Raw genomic sequence first — 13,807 nt, forward strand, 5'->3', positions numbered from 1 at the left:
CCTAATCCATGTCCTTCCCATTTATCGCTACTTATCCCAGCAAATACAGATGCTTGCTCTAGTCCTCAGCTATGGACTTGTACTTCAGACTGTTTAAACAACATTCCATCACATCAGTATGCACTTTTTGTCTATAATACTATGTATTCATAAACAAATTTTTGAAATTTACATTAATAGTCTCTCAAAATTGTTACCTTCTGTACTGCCATTTCAGGTAATTTCTGAAGTAATTCCAGCTGCATTGTTGGATCTCTCTCTTCAGCCAGTTTGTACAGTATAAGTGTCATAATACTTGAAGAGAGTTCATTATTTTTATCCACCATTTTCAGCAAAACTGAAAGGCATTCTTGTCTCTCTGCATCTTGGTCAAAAATATGAATGAAAAGAGCAGATATGAACCAACGTAGTTTATCAGTAATGCAACTCGGTGCTGATGCCATTTTTTTTAACCATTGAGAAATAGTATTAGGATTACTCTGCCACTGCTCAGACAAACGACACAATTGAACTGCAATGTTCACACGATTATCTGATACACGCACACCAGAAAACCACTTGTTTGTGGAAAGACGACCAGTATGGCTTCCCCACACATGGTTTGCATTTATATATGAATGTATGTCATTTGCCAATTGCAATGCTTCACCAGCCAAGTATGTAGGGTATATCAACCACTGGAGTAAAGCACATGTCAACATCTTTGCAGCCATTACATTAGTTGATTTTTGAGTAACAAGTGATTTACCTGAAAAATAAGGCAAATGATTGAAGTTAGCTATCAGTAAAATATTTATATAAATGAAAGTAGAACAAAATAGACTGTAACTATAAAAATAATACTTTCATTATCCATTCTTTGCTTAATCATATTACACAAATATATTTTACAAAACTAGTTTTTCAAATAAAAATCACTGCAGAGATTTTATCTCATACATACTACATCTTCTGAGTCCTCCACAAAATATATAATTTTTCAATCTATAATACCAAATAACTCTTCTCACTACAGCACCAATTAAATATACAACAAGAAGGAAATATGGTTTACACTGTTCAAATGGCTCTGATCACTATGGGACTTAACATCTGAGGTCATCAGTCCCCTAGAACTTAGAACTACTTAAACCTAACTAACATAAGGACATCACACACATCTATGGGCGAGGCACAATCGAACATGTAACTGTAGCGGTCACGCAGTTCCAGACTGAAGGTTTACACTGTAAGCTGGAAAATACGATTGCAGTAAAAATAGATGCAAAACACAGCACTACAAAAAAATTTTAACCCACTCTGAAGTGATTTCATATACCTGCAAGATAATAACAAATAATTTAAAAGTATGGAAATGGAGGTTTCCTTGACAGAACCTTTTATTTTACAGATAAAGTTTTTAACAGACAGAGATAAACAATTTTTGACATTTTTCAGTTTAAATGTCTCTTGTTTCTTAACTTTTGTTTGATAATTCCAGACATTGTTTTATTGTATAATTCACAATAGGATTCCTTTTTTAGTTGATAAATCAAACACAATGTAACCTCTGAATCATATTTTATTGCTCAAAATAAGGTTTCTTTTTCTCTGTGTGTATGATCGTGAAGGACATAGTAAATTACACACTCCTTGCACCAATGTACACAAATGGATCTATAAAATATGTACCTAAATAATTTAATATGCAAAATTAAAAGAATACATTAATCATTTTGCAGTTTTTTACATTGGCTGCTCTACCACATTCCCTCAGTGACTCTGAATACATGCACCACATGAAACTCTGGTCCATAACAAAGTTGCTTTAAACATAAAATAACATTAAAAGAATAATATTAAAAAAGTTAGGTGGCAGCAGGAACAGAACTTCTGGTCAGGTGAATACAGGGTCATAAATACAAGCTCAAACATGGGTAATGCAGGAGTAGGTTTAATAATGAATAAGAAAATAGGAATCAGGTTAGTTACTGTGAACAGTGTAGTGAACATATTATCATAGCCAAGACAGACATGAAGTCCATGCCTAACACAGTAGTACAAGTTTATGCCAACTAGCTCCGCAGATGATGAATAGACTAAAAGAATGTGTGATGAGGTAAAAGAAATTATTCATATAGTTAAATGAGAGGAAAAATTAATTGTAATGGGGGGCTGGAAATCTATAGTAGGAAAGGAAGAGAAGGAAAAATAGTAGGTGGATATGGACTGGCGACAGTAATGAAAGAGGAAGCCAGCTGGTAGAAGTTTGCACAGAGAAAAATTTAATCATCACTAAAGCAGGTTTAAGAATCATAAAAGAAGGTAATATATGTGTAAGAGATTTGGAAACACCGGAAGGTCTCTGATTCTATAATGGTTACACAGAGATTTGGGAACCAGATTTCAAATTGTAAGACATTTCCACAATTTATTGGTTATGAACTGTGGATTAAAACTGAAAAATTGGAAAACAGTAGGAAATGAAGGAGACAAGACCTGGATAAGTTGAAAGAAGCAGAGGTTGTCGAGAGTTTCAGAGGGAGCTTTAGGCAATGGTTGACTAGAACAAGGGAAAGGAATTCAGTAAAAGACTAATGGATAGCATTAAGAGATGAAATAGTGAAGGCAGCAAAGGATTAAACAGGTAAAAATGACAAGGTCTAGTTGAAATCCTTGGATAACACAGGAGTGTGTCTCGCGAAGAGACCATGAGGATAAAATCAGAGAGATTAGAGCCCACACAGAGGCATACCGACAATCCTTCTTTCCACGAACAATACGAGACTGGAATAGAAGGGAGAACCGATAGAGGTACTGAAGGTACCCTCCGCCACACACCGTCAGGTGGCTTGCGGAGTATGGATGTAGATGTAGAGTGATTCCATTCAATTGGTGAAAGGAGGAAATGTAAAAATGCAGAAAATGAAGCATGCTAAAAGGGAACACAAACTTTTAAAAAATGAGACAGACAGGAAATGAAAAATTGCTAAGCATTTCTAGTTAGAGGACAAATGTAATGATTTAGAAGCATATTTCACTAGTAGAAATATAGATCCCACCTACAGGAACATTAAGAGAACTCTGGGGAAAGGATAAGCAGCTGTATGAATATCAAGAATTCAGATGGTAAACCAGTCCTAAGTACAGAAGGGAAAGCTGGCAGATGGAAGGAGTATACAGAGTGCCTGTACGAGGGATATGAATTTGAAAGCAATGCTATAGAAAGAGGAAGGGATGCAGATGAAGATGAGAAGAATTTGACAAAGCTCTGAAAGATCTAGGTCGGGACAAGGCACTGAGGGTAGACGATATTCCATCAGAACGACAGATAGCCTTGGGAGAGGCGGCCATGACAAAACTGTTCCATCTGGTGTGCAAGATGTATGAGACAGGTGAAATAACCTCAGGCTTAAAGAAGAATGTCATAATTCCAAATCCAAAGAAAGCAGTTGCTGACAGGTGTGAAAATTACTGAACTATCAGTTTACTATGTCATGGTTGCAAAATACTAACACGAATTTTTTACAGAAAAATGGAAAACTGATGCATGCTGACCTCGGGGAAGGTCAGTTTGGATTCCACAGAAATGTAGGAATATGCGAGGCAATTCTGACCCTACAATTTATTTTAGGAGATAGGTTGAGGAAAGTCCAACCTAAGCTTATAGCATTTGTAGACTTAGTGAAAGCTTTTGACAATGTTGACCAAAATAATCTCTTCGAAATTCTGAAGGCAGCAGGGATAAAATACAGGGAGCAAATGGCTATTTACAACTTGTACAGAAACCAGATGGCAGTTAAAAGAGCCGAGGTGCCTGAAAGGTAGGCAGTGGTTGAAAAGGGAGTGAGGCAGGGTTGTAGCCTATGTACATTGAACAAGAAGTAAATGCCACCAAAGAAAAATTTGGAATACTAATTAAAGTTCAGGGAGAAGAAATAAAAACATTGAGGTTTGCTGATGACATTGTAATTCTATCAGAGACAGCAAAGGGCTTGGAAGAGCAGATGAACGGAATGGGCAGTGTCTTGAAAGAAGGATACAGGATAAACATCAACAAATGCAAAACAAGAATAATGGAATGTAGCCTAATTAAGTCAGGTGATGCTAATGGAATCAAATTAGGGAATGATATACTTAAAGTAGTAAAGGAGTTTTGCTATTTGGGCAGCAAAATAACTGATGATGGCAGAAGTAGAGAGGATATAAAATGTAGACTGGCAATGGCAACAAAAGCATTTCTGAAGAAGAGAAATTTGTTAACATCAAGTATAGATTTAAGTGTTAGAAAGTCTTTTCTGAAGGTATTTGTGTAGGTGTAGTTATGTACAGAAGAAAAACATGGACGATAAACAGTTTAGATGAAAAGAGAATAGGAGCTTCCGAAATGTGGTGATACAGAAGAATGCTGAAATGGGCTGGTCATGTTACAAATGAGGAAGTACTGAGTAGAATTGAGGAGACAAATTTGTGGCACAACTTGACCAAAAGAAGGGATCGGTTGATAGGACACATTCTGAGACATCAAGGGATCACCAGTTTAGTATAGGAGGGACAGCCGTCAGTGCATTGTGAGTGTCACGAAAAACGAGGTAATTGACATGATAAAATCAAAAGAAAAAATAATAAGTGTGCTTACAGATGATTTAATGACTATAAATATGAAATATGAAGAACTTCAGCAGAAATATAAAGAACTGGAAATGAAATACAAAGAGATAGAGCGAGATCATTGTCTAGCACAAGACAGTGTTGTTAACCGTTGTTCTGCGCAAAAATCGTGGTGTGTGCCGAAAAAATCAAATAAACAGACAGTGAGTACAGTTCCGGCGATACCGCTATCAAATAAATTCACAGCACTAGATGAAGAGTGTGATAAGACAACGAACAATGACGAACAAAAATCAGTGACAAAACCTCCAACCGAGCGCACAGTCAAGAAAACATCTAATACGAAAAATAAACCAGTGAACATCAAATGACGAGTTGTACTTGGTGATAGCCATGCCAAGAAAATTGCCGAAAAAATAAATGAATACAGTACGTTATTCGCGGCAACAGGTATGACGAAACCCAGTGCACCTTTGTCTGAGATAATTAAGAGCAGCAACTCAATGAGCTATTAAGAATGATGCCGTCATAATCGTGGGTGGAAGTAATGATGTATACAGAAATGAGGGTAAACATGCAACCCAGTGTTTAAAAACTACATTACTTGATCTGAAAGTTCCAATCATCATAGTTAGTAGCTTACCTCACAGATACGACCTGCAAGACAATTCCATCGTAAAGCTGGAGCTTGCAAAAGTAAACAGACAGTTCTACAAAATATGCAAGTCCCAACAAAATGTAACATTTTTTGATCTTCCTGATGCAAGACATTTGTTTGCAAAACATGGACTACATTATAATAACGCTGGCAAGTCATACATTGGCAAAATGCTAGCGAACTTAATACAAAAAGATGACGACGTTGCAAGAAAACCAACTGCTATGCAACCAGTTTTGACCAAGGAAATGGAAAAACGGGAAAACAATTTCAAAATCACACACATAGTTGCAGTCACAGCACCAGCTCAAACAGGAACAACACGTCCAGAAGGTGAGACAGTGCCAAAACCAACCTCAGAAGATACAGCAGAGATTGAAATTATCGTCAAGAAAACTGTACCTACTCATCATCCAGATGCTCACACACAGGGAAACTGATGAAAGGGGCCAATTCTTTCCGAATTTGGCCCAATGCAATGAATCCAGAACAAGCAGTCAACACTCAAGTGGACATTCCATTACTTTATAGTCAAATTAGTTTTAAAGACCCTCTATGTAATAATATGTACAGTAGTAATTTCATTATGCACTTAAACATCAGAGGTCTGTCTGAAGGAATGATCAAGAAGCTTTATGATATAGAAATTTTGCTAGAAAGTGTGAAACAATCTGTGAAAGTAATATGCCTTAATGAACATTGACTAAAATCTGAAAATATCAGTCTCCTGAATAAACTTACAGGTTATAAACTGGCTACCAGCTTTTGTAGGACCAATGGGTATGGAGGCTCTTGCATACTAGTTCATTCCACGGTAGACTATGATATCAGACAGAATTTTAGCCATCTGAATGAAGAAGGTAAATTTGAAAGTAGTTGTATGGAACTTAAAGAGTATAACATACTAATTATCAGCATATATCGCACCCCTGGTACCATATACGCTCTGTATTTTTAGCTAAGTTTGATACATTGCTACATAAATTAAAAAGTGAGAAACTGTACAAGAAAGTGGTTATATGTGCTGACTTCAACATAGATGTAAGGACTGATGACAAATTTTCTTCACACTTAAAGAACCTGGTAGCCACAAATGGGCTAAATCTCAATTTTGGCCAGTATACAAGAATTACAGCAACCTCTGCAACATGTATTGACAATATTGTAAGTAGTTATAATTATTATGTAAAAGAAAAGTTTCTTCTAGATTTAGGAGTATCAGACCATAAAGCACTATTTGTATCACTACCGAAGCAAAATTCAGTCTGCACAACAAAAAGATGTAGGAATTTCAGTCAAGAAAATGTGGAAGTATTTTGCAAAAAACTAAGCCAAATCAAGTGGACAGTCAGCAAACACACTTCCACAAGTAACAATTACAATAACTTTTTAACTGAATTCTTGGGTATATTCCATGAATGCTTCCCTTTTGTAACAGTGAGGACCAGGTCCCAAAAAAGTAGATCCTGGGTAACAAAAGGAATTAGAGTGTCTAGTGCTACTAAGAGGAAACTGCATATGTAGGCAAAAGTAAATTGAAGCCCTCAATTTCTTAAGTATGTAAGCATATACAAAAAAAAAAAACATTTGACAAAATAATTAAACTAGCAAAACGTACTGTAAATAATAACTTCATTTCAAATGCAAAAAAAAAAAAAAAAATCAAAAGCTGTTTGGTCTGTTATAAGAAGCAAAGATGGCAGTGAGGCAGAGAGAAAATGCGCTTCTAAAATAGTGATAAATGGTAGAGCTGTTACAGAACCCAGTGCCATTTGTAAATCATTCAATGACTTTTTCATAAACTGTAACAAATTTGGTGACTGTTCACCACCAAAAACAAAGCCGAATATGATAGACAGCAATTGCTCATGTTTTAAGTTTTCTCATGTTTCCATCACAGATGTCATCAAAATCATAATGTCCCTAAAAAATTCAAAATCTGCAGGGTGGGATGAGGTCCCCACTGAAATAATAAAAATAGTCCATCACAGTATTGCATATCCACTCTCTTTCATAATCAACCAGTTTTTTGATGAGGGATGTTTCCCAGATCGATTAAAATATGCAGAAGTTCGGCCCATACATAAAAAAGGCAAACAAGATGAATTGGGCAACTATAGGCCAATCTCACTGTTACCAATTTTCTCAAAAATATTTGAAAGAGCTGCATGTGATCAGATCGAAAACCACAATTCATCTAACAGCATTATCTTAGGCAATCAATATGGTTTCAGAAAAGGCCGCAGCACAATCCATGCGATAAATGAATTAGTCACAAAAGTCAGCAGATATCTTGATGATAGAATGTGTGTGTCAGGCATCTTTTGTGACCTGTCCAAAGCCTTCGACACAGTAAATCATGACCTGCTTTTCCAAAAATTGGCACGCTATGGTTTTCAAGGCAAATCTCATAGCTGGATGTCATCAAACTTGGCAAACAGAAAACAGAGTACTTATTAACATCAACGGCAAGAAATTTCTCTCTGGCTGGAAACACACTCAATTAGGTGTTCCACAAGGTTCAATATTCGGGCCACTACTTTTTCTGTATCATATTAATGATATGCCATGTCAGGTCCAGTCTGATACTATCCTCTATGCAGATGACTCAACAGTTGTAGTCTGTTGTAAAAATGAGGTAGACCTAATTCATCATATTGAACAAACACTTAGGGAAGTGGAGGCATGGGTCAAAAACAATAACTTGACATTAAATTTTACAAAAACAGAAATTGTTCATTTCACCACAAAACAATCTGCACAGTGAAATAAGGTATATGGACAAAAAATTAGAGACTGCAGACTGTGTCAAATTCCTTGGCATATTAGTCAATAAAAACCTGTTATGGACTCACCATGTGGACAACATACTGGGTTGACTGAATAGCCTTGTATATATTATGAATATCTTGTATAGTATTACTGATTTAGCTGTAAGAAAAACTGTATATAATGCATATTTTGTTTCAGTCATTAAGTATAGTATAATTTTCTGGGGGTCTGAAAATACAAATTTACTTAGAGCTTTTAGACTACAAAAAAAGAATCATCCGAGCAATGGTGGGAGCAAAACCAGAGCAACATTGTAAACCTTTATTTGTAAAACTAGATCTAATGAGCATTCCAAGCATATACATCTATGAAACTCTAGCTTTCAATAAAAGAAACCCACAACTTTTTGAGAGCAACTTCTTCTTGCATCAATATGATACTAGATATAGAACGAGCTACATGTTACCTACCCACAGTTTAAAATCATATGAAAAAACCCCATACTACATGGGCATGAAATTTGTAAATAAAACATGGAAAGATATGGACGACCCAAATTTAAAAGGTACCAAAAGAGACCTGGAGAAATTTCTGAAAGGTAAATGTTACTATAGTGTAGAAGATTTCATGAATGGCAACAATGCATTATAATTGTAATTAAAATACCTCTTTGAAGATGTTACACCATTTATATTATTAGTTTATTGTCTATTTTTAGTATTATTATATATAGTGTAAAACTGACAAGTCACCTATGTAACAATCTTTGATTGTATAAGGCATGTTATGTGATGATAAAAATTGAATTGAACTGAATTGGGGGAGGGGGGGGGGTTAAAATGGTACAGGGATACCAAAAGATGAATACTGTAAGCAGATTCAGAAGGATGTAGGTTGCAGTAGTTATTAAGGGATGAAGAGACTCGCACAGGTAGAGCAGTATGGAGAGCTGCATCAAACAAGTCTTCAGACTGAAGCCACAAAAACAACATCAGCAGCAACAACAACAACAACAACAATGTTCTAATATTGCTTTTAACAGTAGTATGTCTAAGCACATTGTAAGAAAATAAAAAAAGATAAAAATTAACAAATGGAAGATGCTGGATTCATTATTGAGTGTTGCTGTGAAGCTTATAATGATATCACATTTCTTGAGTACAGTACAGGGCGAGCACAAAGTCTTGCCTTGATTACAAAAATTTATAACAGAATAACCATTTGACATAATAAGTTACATTTGATACCAATACATAGGTGAGTGTTACTAGTTTTAAGACCACTTATGTTAATAAACCTCAATGTGTGCTCCCTTGGTAGCTTGGAGAATGTCAAGGCAGTATTCCAGTCCCCGCCAGGTGTTTTGTAACAAGTGTTCTGTCACAGCAGCTTGCATCCTAGCCTTTAGTTCATCGACGTCAGCAACTGGTGTGATGAAGACTCTGTCCTTTATACAACCCCAGAACAAAAAACAATGGGCGTAACGTCTGGAGAGCGGTGTGGCCAGTGTGTTGGACCATTCCTTCCAATCCATCGATCCAGAGATTACTCCTCTCTCCAGACATTACACCCCTTTAGTTTTTTTTTTCTTCTGGGGCTATATCAAGAACAGAGTCTTTGTCACACCAGTTGCTGACATCGACAAACTGAAGGCTAAGATTCAAGCTGCTGTGGGTACTGTAACAGAACACATGTTACGAAACACCTGGTGGGAACTGGAATACTGCACAACATTCTCCAAGCTACCAAGTGAGCACACATTGAGGTTTACTAATGTAACAGGTATTTAAAAAAAATGTAAATTATTGTGTCCCACAGTTATTCTGTAATAAATTATTATAATCAGGGCAAGACTTTGTGCTCACCCTGTATTTCTCAACAATTTTATTGCATTTCAGCAATAATATACAGACAGGATTAAAGAAGGAATTAATAAACATAATTACATTACTTCTTTTCCACCATATTTCATCTCAGTTATCTTTTGTAAAACTAAAATGTTTTTGGAACTAACTCACAAAATGGACCTAAATAGTCACCCAATGCCCATTGGATGCAATAACCAATACTTTCATGAAAAAAATCTGTACAGTAAATCACCTTAACTTAATGAAGAAAAAAATCGATAGCGCAACGAATACGAGTAATATGGTTATGTCATGAATTCTGAAATCTCGCAACTGGAAAGAAATTTTGTCTGACAAAAATGTAAAAAACAACAATCACCATTCATAAATGAGCAAAAACAGACTGTCCAAAGATGAAAGCACCTACGCTAAGAAAGGCTAGTCATATAATTATAGGATAATGTGTGTGCAGGAACAAGAAAGAAAGCAATAACTTAATTTTAAGGAAAAGAAGCACAAAAGTGAAAGTACCACAAATGTAATATGACTGACAAAATTGATTTTTCCGTAACTTTTGAGATAAAATATCTCAGCAATATGCATTTCAGAACACCAGCTTAATCCTGAATTAATTCGGATTATGAAAATTATAAATTTTATTTTGTGTACCATCTATAGCTAAAATTTATCAAGCAGAGTGGGTTAGCAATGCATTTAAAGGAAAAGATCAATATGTTGTGAAAGGTTAGAAAGGAGGTTCAGGTCATACACAGACTTGCCTGCTGTTTCATTCCCTTTGTGCTTGTAACAGGTGGATCTTACAAGTTATCTCAAGGGATGTGATATAGTACGGCTTTGTGAGTGACTGTGATTGAGTCTGGGAGTGAGTGAGTGTAGTTGGTAGGTCATACCTCATTGGCTGATGACTTTTTAGCCATTTTAATCACATTCAATTCCTACAAATTTTTGCACAGGTTCTTCTGATCCTGTGACATTAATCTGAGTGACATTAACCACCTCCTTCGTAACCTTCCCCAATCTATCTTTCCTCTCTTCTCTGAAGAGGGAACTAACAGTTCCAAAAGCTAGGTACAGTTTCCCCATCTTCAAACTAAGAGTTGAGGGGCATGAAAGGGAAGCAGTGGTTGGGAAGGGAGTGAGACAGGGTTGTAGCCTCTCCCCGATGTTATTCAATCCGTATATTGAGCAAGCAGTGAAGGAAACAAAAGGAAAAAGATATTAAAATCCATGGAGAAGTAATAAAAACTTTGAGGTTCGCCGATGACATTGTAATTCTGTCAGAGACACCAAAGGACTTAGAAGAGCAGTTGAACGGAATGGATATTGTCTTGAAAGGAGGATATAAGATGAACATCAACAAAAGCAAACCGAGGATAATGGAATGTAGTCGAATTAAGTCAGGTGATGCGGAGGGTATTAGATTAGGAAATGAAACACTTAAAGTAGTAAAGGAGTTTTGCTATTTGGGGAGCAAAATAACTGATGATGGTCGAAGTAGGGAGGATATAAAATGTAGACTGGCAATGGGAAGGAAAGCACATATCCATCCACACATATACAGACACAAGCAGACCTGCTTGTGTCTGTATATGTGTGGATGGATATGTGTGTGTGTGCGAGTGTATACCCGTCCTTTTTTCCCCCTAAGGTAAGTCTTTCCGCTCCCGGGACTGGAATGACTCCTTACCCTCTCCCTTAAAACCCACATCCTTTCGTCTTTCCCTCTCCTTCCCTCTTTCCTGATGAGGCAACAGTTTGTTGCGAAAGCTTGGATTTTGTGTGTATGTTTGTGTTCGTTTGTGTGTCTGTCGACCTGCCAGCACTTTCATTTGGTAAGTCACATCATCTTTGTTTTTAGGTATATTGCATAAAGTTAATATGATTTGCTTGGAGTATCAGATAGTCACGGTAGTGTAGAAAGAGGAGCAGAGGTTTTGTTTCAAAGTAACCTAAAAGTTATCACCATAATTACCAGTTTGAGTAAACGGTGCCTGTGGCTAGCATTCTTTGCAGAATTAGGCAGTAATGGTTGCTTCTGACAGTTAATATATAACTTGATTTGTTCGTCATCCCCGAAGGATCTCCTTCAGGATCAGATTGAATGAACACTGTGTGTGAATGTATGAATGAAATCACAGAAATGTAATCTGTATGAGTAATAAATAAATACATATTAACAATAAACTATCCTATACTACTTGATGCTATGCTTGTGCCACCCAATTTAATCAAGCAAATTAGAAAGAAACTGTTACTCTGAAAAAAGTTACTGTCTCCTCGGCTACATTACATAGCTGCTGTTTATCTGCTATTGTTTTAGTTTAGTTTTTTATTCATCCAAAGATCATTTAGAAAATAAAATCAGTCAAATCATCTTAATAGAAAAAAGAATTTTTTAAATTAAATAATTCATGTATCTTGTAATAATATCTGATGAAGATTTATATTAATATATTGTGCTGGTAATTTTGATGTGTTGTATACAGAATTTTTTTATATACATGATGATAGCTCAGAAAGTGAATTACACAATATTTTTGACAGTCAAATAACTTTTATTTACTGCTGCACTACATAGTGACACAGATACAGGACACTATTTTTGAAATAGTAACCAAGTCTCGGTAAATAACTCAGAACAGTTTACCAGTTGTTCAGTTCCTTGACAACAGAAATATGCCCCTTGGTCATGGAGCCATTCGAGAGCAGCCGTGTGAACATCCCCATCATCATAAAATCTGCAACGGTTATGAATCTGTCCCTCGATTCCCTGGATACTGTCATCACTGGTTGATGTCAATGGCCTCCCTTAACAAAGAGCACCACCCACATCTATGCAGTCTTGATCTATTGGCACCCCTCCACTGTGGCTGGATGTAACACTGCGTTTGGTCCACATATTACCAGAATTTTGAGGTGAATCAGTGGCAATTTAAAAGTTATGTTCACAAGAAATGTACTGTCCCACATACTTAGAGAACATTTCCAGTTACCATGCCATTTGACTCCCACATAGTGATGCACCTGTTATCTGTACCATACCAGAACTGTGTTTGCAGGAAACCCAGAACATGTACTCTCTTCTGGTACTGTATCGCTCTCGATGCACAGTGGTCTTAACATGGGATGACATGTCTAATTAACTTTTTGAAGTCCCTAAGTGTTTATAAGCTTCCCAGCTTCAGTCTAAGCTGTGCTGTCAAAAGTGACTTACCATGCAGCCTTCCAGATGTGGATGTTGTTACATTACTGGCACTATATTACTCTGGGAAGTTTCATATCACTGTATCTTGTGCTGCCATGTGTTGCAATCTACCAAAAAACAGATTACAAAAACCAATCTTTGTTTATGTTGTGTGCTACAACAGCATCACTGCATCAAATGACAAAGAGGTTACATGGTACAGATGCTTCCAGTGTAAAGTCTGAATGATGCAGAGTTAAGTGGCAAACGATCTCACTGAGAAGAATCACGAGAAAAGGAGATCCTAGTGTTCGAAGCTCGACATATCGTGATCAATAGTGAAAATCAGTCTTGGATCAGTTTTCAGCATCTTGCACTACTATTCGAACTTGACAATGGCCACTGCTCACTGGGTTCACAACTGGTTGTGTCCATTTAAAAATACTGTCGATCAGAGGCAGCAGTGGAAATGCTGCAACTGTGTCAAGCCATTTAAGATGACTTTTTTGCCATCTAATCACCATGGACAAGTACTGCATGTATCACTACGGACCTGAAAGAAAGGACCAAAGAAAGCACTGGAAATATGTGGAGTAACCACTAATGAATAAAACGAAGATGCAACCACAATCAAGCACGGTGTTGCTGAGAAATTTTTAGAACTGAGACACTAAGGTGCTAATGGATTAGGCATGTAAGGAGCAAACCATCATTGGAACATACTAATGAAATCTC

At 36.6% G+C, this 13,807-nt stretch overlaps 1 protein-coding gene across 4 annotated transcripts in view; it reads right to left on the reverse strand.

The window, feature by feature from the left end:
* The window catches only part of LOC126190640 (focadhesin), a 262,444-nt gene that overhangs the window by 185,155 nt on the left and 63,482 nt on the right, over positions 1–13,807 (reverse strand). For all 4 annotated transcript variants that reach the window (XM_049931059.1, XM_049931061.1, XM_049931060.1 and 1 more), the window contains exon 8: positions 198–748. In XM_049931059.1, coding sequence (XP_049787016.1) covers positions 198–748 — 551 coding nt within the window. The remainder of the gene's footprint in view (positions 1–197; positions 749–13,807) is intronic.

Source organism: Schistocerca cancellata, chromosome 6 (genome assembly GCF_023864275.1).
Source record: "Schistocerca cancellata isolate TAMUIC-IGC-003103 chromosome 6, iqSchCanc2.1, whole genome shotgun sequence".
NCBI classification, from domain to species: Eukaryota; Metazoa; Arthropoda; class Insecta; order Orthoptera; family Acrididae; genus Schistocerca; species Schistocerca cancellata.